Source organism: Oppia nitens, unplaced genomic scaffold (genome assembly GCF_028296485.1).
Source record: "Oppia nitens isolate AA-2021 unplaced genomic scaffold, nextdenovo-longstitch-racon4-pilon3 scaffold40_pilon_pilon_pilon, whole genome shotgun sequence".
Classification (NCBI taxonomy): Eukaryota; Metazoa; Arthropoda; class Arachnida; order Sarcoptiformes; family Oppiidae; genus Oppia; species Oppia nitens.
The window spans coordinates 521,261-530,000 of NW_026533222.1; the positions used below are offsets into that span (position 1 = coordinate 521,261).

The 8,740-nt window shown below is 21.6% G+C and overlaps 1 protein-coding gene across 1 annotated transcript in view; it reads left to right on the forward strand.

Moving 5' to 3' along the window:
• The first annotated feature begins 375 nt into the window (after window positions 1-375).
• The window catches only part of LOC128959063 (nephrin-like), a 43,524-nt gene continuing 35,159 nt past the window's right edge, over window positions 376-8,740 (forward strand). The window contains exons 1-2 of the mRNA XM_054305006.1: window positions 376-383; window positions 4,699-4,736. Of these exons, the coding sequence (XP_054160981.1) occupies window positions 376-383; window positions 4,699-4,736 (46 nt within the window). The remainder of the gene's footprint in view (window positions 384-4,698; window positions 4,737-8,740) is intronic.

Below are 8,740 nucleotides of genomic sequence, written 5' to 3' on the forward strand. Positions count from 1 at the left end.
AGTGATTATCAAATATTCTTTATATTATACTTATAGTTATATATGATATAAAAATTATTATAATTTATTTTTTGTTTGTTTATTATTTATTAAAATAAATTAATCAAAAAACATGTATGTGTGTATGACAATCAATATATGTCAATAATATTATATTATCATATATTATATGGTAATGTATATAAGCTATATATATCATATATAAGATTATATATATATAGATATAAATATATAAAACTACTGTAGTTTTATACCATATGGTGCACTCATTTAACGATCCAAACCAACACATTATCATCACTTTTGATTGTACTGTAGATTTTGAATTGAATATATTATTTAAATAAATAATACCAAACCATACCATACCATACTATGGCCGGGTATGTACTGTATGTGTGTGTTTTGGATATATTTATAATAGTAGTCCACCCAAAATATATATATATATATATATATATAATATTAATAATACTATAGTATAGCTCATACCTAGATCTGTATGTTTGTTAATGTTTGGACCAATATGTATGAGTTAGTGAGTGAGTGGGTGAGTGGGTGAGTGAGTGAGAGAGCCATAGTAAAAATGTTGCTTAAGTAGATTACCAAATAAATGGAGCAAATGATGTGCAAATGTTTTTTAAACGATTTGCAAACATACATACATATACTTTACTGTATATATATATATATATATACCTTAATGGTAAAGTCGATACTGTAGTTTTAATAGTGTATACCTATACACATGCACACACATACATACACACATTCACACACATACACATACACATACATACACACACACATACATATATACACACACATACATACACACACATATACATACACACATACATACATATACACACATTCACACACATACACATACACATACATACACACACACATACATATATACACACACATACATACACACACATATACATACACACATACATACATATACACACATTCACATACATACACACACATACATACACACACACATACAAATACATATACATACAAACACATACACAAACATTCATACATACACACTATTACTTTATTTAATATTAACACATTAAGTACTTGAATATATAATATATATATATATATATATATATAGAGTATATATATATATATAAATAGCAAAACAAACAATTTATTTTGTAAAAATTTTTAGTTGGGTAATTTTTACTTTATAAATTAAAATTGTTGTTAAGTAATTTGTATATCAATTAAAATGTTTTTTTTAAATAATTTAATCTGACTATGCTTATTTGTTAGTAATCTTTAATTTATATATATATATATATTTATATAGTTAACAACAAATTAGTTATTATTATAATCCTAATTTAGTATATAATTTTGTATTCAAAAATTACTAATTAATATAATATAATATAATTTCAAATGTAGACTAAAATTTTTGTACTAAAATTTATTTATGATAATATAGCAAATTATTTATGTTAATCTCTAAAATATATTATTATTATTATTATTATTATTATTAAAGCTTTAATTTAATAATTACTTTTTAAATATACTGTTCAAATAAATAAACTAAACTATAATATAATTTGATACAAAATTATTATTATTATTATTATTATTGAATTTTTTTGTTAGTTATCTTGATTATTATTTGATTAGCATATGTTTTGTTATTACTATTTTAGTTAATGCAATATACTATAATAATAATAATACTAATGTAAAAATAATTGTTTTATTTTGTTATAAGTTATATATATATATACCGTATATAACTGTATATAACTTTTATATATAACATATATATATATATATTTAACTAACTTATGTTGTTTTGTTGTCATCAACTTATGTGATGGCAAACAAAACAATACAAACAAAAACAAAAAACAATTGCCAACAATAAACGTGATGTGAAATATTTGATTATTATTAAGTTTTTTTTTATATATATATTTAGTTTTGTTTTTGTTGTTGTTGTATATAAAAAAATGCAATTTATTTAATTTTTTTTTGTTATTGGGTACCAGATAACAAAATTTATCATTATTATTATATTAACATATAAATTTTGCTATATAATTATCATTAAATTATATATAATATATTAGATTTTTTTTTAAATACTGTATATATTTTTTTGTTTTTGTTGACACTTAATTAGTAATAAATTATTTTTGTTTTAATTTTTCTAATTTAACTAGATACTTTTTTTTCTATCTATTGTGATTGCCAGTAATAATATGTTGAGTATATATATATATATATAAATATATTATTAATAGATTTTATAAATATGTTTATTATTATAATTATTATTATTATAACAAATAAAACATACAAAAAAAAATTACTGTTGATTTCGTTGACAAATAATTTTTATTTTCAAAAATATATATATATACTATATATCAACAAAACTATAGACAAAAAAAATATCATTGAAAAACAATACACGACGACATCAACAAATACATGATTGACATAATAGTCTCTCTCTCTCTCTTTCTCTCTCTCTCTCTCTCTCTCTCTCTCTCTCTCTTTCTCTCACTCACTCACTCACTAATACTAAATAATGTTGTTTAGTATAGTAATAAGTATAGTTGAATTGTTTTTACGACTATTTTTTTATTTTATTTTATTTGTTTAAAAATACTAGTTTAACCCGCGCAACGTCTATAGCCGTGCAATTCTTTTACTAATTTTAAAATATTCATCATAAGTAGTTTGAATGAGACTTAATTTGTTTATACAACTACTACATAACCTAATGTAACAAAACTACTGAACCATTAGACATTGTTTGGTCTAAACATTTGAGAATTTTTAGTTTTTATATAAATTTAAATAATTTTAATAAAAATTGAAAATTTAATCGTTTTTGCATTTGAGAAAATTTTACAAAAATTTAGCACAGGTAGCTTACCTCCCGGTGCCCTAAGACTCACACAATATAGCAAAGTGTAATTACACAACACCTGCCTACCTGTCCTTAAAACCTACCAGTGCTAAATAAACATTTAAAATTTCCCATAGAAATAACATTGCTTTCAATAAAAATTGAAAATTTTCACACAAATTGGAAATTTTTGCATTTGAGGAAATTTTACAAAAATTTAGCACAGGTAGCTAACCTCCCGGTGCCGTGTGACTTATAGAATATAGCAATATGTTATTACACAGCATCTGCCTACCTATCCCTAAAACCTACCTGAGCTCAATAATCATTTAAAATTTACAATAGAAATAACATTACTTTAAATAATAATTGAAAATATAACAATACATTTTTAGATTTGAATTAAAATAAGGTTGTTGATGAAATCTGCACGCATACAAACAGAACTATTATCTTAAAGTGTTATATTGATATATATATAACAATAGTTATCTATTTTGATTTACTATATATTTAATATCATATATATAATATATTGTCTAAACTTCAAACAATCAATTGTTTTTATTTTTTATTTTTTTCATATATTTTTTGTAAACTTTATATATATATATAGATAATATTATATTGATATAACTTATATATATATAGATATATATATACTGTAATATATTGAACAATATATAACTTATGGCCAAAGATATTGAAAGACAATTACAAACGAAATTTTTTAAGACGTGATACTAATGTTAAACAACAATACACTTAAAGTGATGTTGTATTTAATGTTTATGTTCTCTCTCTCTCTCTCTCTCTCTCTCTCTCTCTCTCTCTCTCTCTCTCTCTCTCTCTCTCTCTCTCTCTCTCTCTCTATAAACGATTAAATATAAATACATGTCATTTCAGTAGTAGTAGTAGTAGTAGTAGTAGTAGTAGTAGTAGTAGTAGTAGTAGTAGTGATGGCCATTGATAAAGCATTTCAAACATAAACACACACATGAAATACAACTTTTATAATACAATTACGATATCATATATCGTATATACAGTATATATATATATATACAGTATAAATAAGTTTTTATTGTTATATATATTATAGATCTATATATATATAAAATTAATGTTTTATTTTATAAAATGTTTGCTAAAATAATAATAATAATAATAATATTTTTCTCTCTGTGTGTGTGTGTGTTTTGTATCAATCATTTTGTTTGATTTTAACTGCTTTTATTGATATATATTTATATATATTATATATAAGTTATATACAGTATATTGTTATAGTGTATATATTGTATGTCTTTTAATATATTTATTTATTTAATTTTTGTTTTTATATTTTTACTTTTAATATCTATTAGGATGGATATGATCGGCGACTACTACTACTAACTAACTAAACAACACAATTGGATTCAATTATTGATTATTAAGTATATATATATATATTAAAAATATATTTATATATATATAAAGTGTGTGACATCTCTCTATCTCTATGTTATGATTGTTAAGTAAAAAAATAATAATTAAAGGAGACATTAAAATAATAAAAAAAAACAACAATAATATATACAATAATAATAATAATGTGAAAGTGTATGCAATTTGTTGTGTGTGTGTGTCTAACAAAACAATTGATACAAACAAACAAAAACAACAACAAAAAAGTTAATACCATTTTTTCCGGTTATTTCTAATAATAATAATAATAATAATATTAATAAAATGATGACTAAATTAAAGTCAATTGGCTTACAATTATTGTTATACTATTGGACATGGAGTTTGATAGACATAATACCCATTCATATCACACAATCAGGTATGTCATACACACTATTGTTTGATAATAATAATAAATAATACAAAAAATTAATATATATTTTATTATTTTTCTTATTATTAATAATAATAATACTCTTAATACCTAAATATATATCACCTATACTTTAGCTTAATTTATAGATTTTTTTTATATTTATTAATATGAAATATAAATTTTATTTTTTTTCTAATCCCTATCTATTATGGTTTCTATAATAAGTTATAGTGTGTTAACATAAAAATTAATTTTTTTTATAAATATATATATTATATATATATATATAGAAAATTTGAAGCACTTTTCATTGTTAATATTTTATTATTATTATTATTAATATTATCGACTTTTTTTTGATTTAAAATTTTTAGTTATATTTTTTTATTATAACAAAAAAATTAATATTTGTTTCTACAAAACATTTATTTTATTTTAAATTTATATTAATATATATATATATATCTTTCTAATTTTCATGCAATTGATTTTACATTTTTAAAAAATTTATTTCATAATATTTATATATTGTATATATTATATATTCAGAGTTTATATTATATATGTATAATATCTCTAATAAATATAAGTAACAAAAAGATATATATATATATATATTATAAAATAAAATATGTTGACTGTCTTACACACTAAGTATTTGCAAAACTATTATCTCTCTCTCTCTCTCTCTCTCTCTTTCTTTCTCTTAAATTTTGTGATTATTATTATTATTGAATATTTTTTCTTAAATAAAAAAAAGTAAAAATATATATACAGTACAATACTATATAAGATACTATAAAAAAAATAAAAAAATTTTAAAGATATATTTTTTTCAATAAAAATATATAAGACTCTCTTTTTCTCTCTCTTTCTTTCTCTCTCTCTCTCTCTCTCTCTTAAAATGAAATATAATATTTTGATTTATGGCATTTTAAAGTTGAAATATCGAAACATAGGCACTGAAAGACATAAATAATAAGTCAATGGTTTGGCATACAGTTTGAGGGATATAGTAAAAAATAAAGTCAGAGATATACTGTATATAACTTATAAGTAGTTTTTATATATATATACAGTATATATATATATATTTCTCTTTGCTTTTTATTTTTTTAAATTTTATTTTAAAGGCATATAATTTATATTATATAATATATAAATTGTATATAAAGTTGTGTGATTTTACATTCATATATATGATTAGCTCTCTCTCTCTCTCTCTCTCTCTCTCTCTCTCTCTCTCTCTCTCTCTCTCTATTTTTGGAAGTAAATCAAAAAAAATATATATATTGAATATACAGTATATTTTATTATCATTTTTTATATATATATATATATATAAAGTATATAACCTTTTTTATTTTGTTGGTGAACCCATTGAAAACATTTTTGAATATTTGCATTTAACATGAAATTGTTATTTGAATACAATATATTGTATATACAGTATATATATTATATACTACTGTATTATTATTACTACTATAGGAGATGATTCAAATGACAGCAATTTATTTATAAAAATATATATTATATATATAAAAATAGGAAACGCTTATTGAATGTGTTGTGCATTTGAAATGGCTATTAAACAGATTAATATATCCTTAATATATATAGATATATATATATATAAATAATTTTATACATTATATATATAAATAATGTATAAAATAGTTTTTTATTATAGAATATAAATATATATATAGAATATTCTACATATACTATATATATATATAAAACTTTTATTTTATATTTAATATATTTTTATATATATTATTTATTTTGGATACAATTTATTGATTAGTTAGTTATGATGTTTAATAGACAATATTTTTGTTGTTGATTTTTTTGTTGATAATGTTGTTGTTGTTGTTGTTGTTGTTGTTTGATATTGTGATGCATTTAATACTAATACTATTTTTTAGTGTCTATTTCAACAACAAAAATCTAATAATGAGTAATAATAATAATAATAATACTGTAATATATTTGAAGTTGAAATTTTGAAACTATACTTAACTTGTATTTAATATTAATATAAATATATATATATATATATATATATATATATATATATATATATATTGTTAGTTTAGTTCATTTAATCACTGATTTATAGTATTAAGTATTATATGTATTATTATTATTATTTGTTTTTTTTGACTTTGCCTTTTAAATATTGTATAGTTTTTATATTATATATAATAATATTTTTTAATGCCTATTTAAGAATTCAATTATATATATAATATTATGTTTTATAGCCAAAAAAAAATATATATATATATAATATATAGATATTCTGTATATATATATATATACAGAATATCTATAATAAACTCCATAATAATAATAATACTGTAATAAACAGTAATAATGTAATACTTTTTTTTTGTTGTGCAATATTTAGTGAATATAATATATAAATAACTTATATTTTTTATTATATAATTTTTTTTGAGAGAGAGAGAGAGAGACGACCTATAGTTAGATACAAACAAAACAAACTAAAAGTATAGTTAAAGCCATTGAAAAACTCTTTATTTATTATTATTATCCCTTTTGTCTCTCATATATATATTTTTTTCGCTCCACTTTTACTTTTCATTGTTATTATAATTTAGTTTTTATTTTCATATATTATATTATATTAAATAAAATCAATAAATCTCAATCTCAATGTCTCATTTTTCCCATTACACACACACACACACTATTGTCTTTTACTTTCATTGAGTAAAGTAAAAAAACACACACACAACTTATTACATACACATACACACATACACACATACACACATACACACATACACACATACACACATACACACATACACACATACACACATACACACATACACACATACACACATACACACATACACACATACACACATACACACATACACACATACACACATACACACATACACACATACACACATACACACATACACACATACACACATACACACATACACACATACACACATACACACATACACACATACACACATACACACATACACACATACACACATACACACATACACACATACACACATACACACATACACACATACACACATACACACATACACACATACACACATACACACATACACACATACACACATACACACATACACACATACACACATACACACATACACACATACACACATACACACATACACACATACACACATACACACATACACATACACATACACATACACATACACATACACATACACATACACATACATACTTATACACTAAAAATAGTCTACATTTAAAGTACAATATATTATATATACTGTATAATACAAACCTTTCTCTCTCTCTCTCTCTCTCTCTCTCTCTCTCTCTCTCTCTCTCTCTCAATGAGTGAGAGACTAATAAAAGATAGACTTAAATTACTGGTATATATATATACAGTATAGACAGAGACAGTATTATAGATATGTGTAGTGATAGGGACTGTTAGGTTATTTTTTTTGCTTCATCTTACTCAAGCTTCTCCTGTACTTTTAATCAATGGCTATCAATATATATACTGTATATATATATATAGTGTACAGTAGTATAAAGTGATATAAAAGATTTTGATGATGATTATTATAGTGCAGTTAAATCACTATTGAATGTCTAGAAAGAGAGAAAGAGAGAGAGAGAGAGAGAGAGAGAGAGAGAGAGAGAGAGAGAGAGAGAGAGAGAGAGAGAGAGATCTAATTGATCCCTTATATACAACATGTGTGTGTGTGTGTGTGTGTGTGTGTGTGTGTGTGTCTATAACTATGTGTATATACTATACATGTCTATACATCTAATACATATATACAATATATTATATATATATACAGTATATCTTCCCCGATAAGTCTTTTCTTGTCAATTATGCATTAGCTTTACTTTTGGGGTTAATTTTTATCTAATCCCTATCCATATCAATCAATTTTATGTTTTTTTTGGTGTGTATATTGTGTTATTGTTATCTC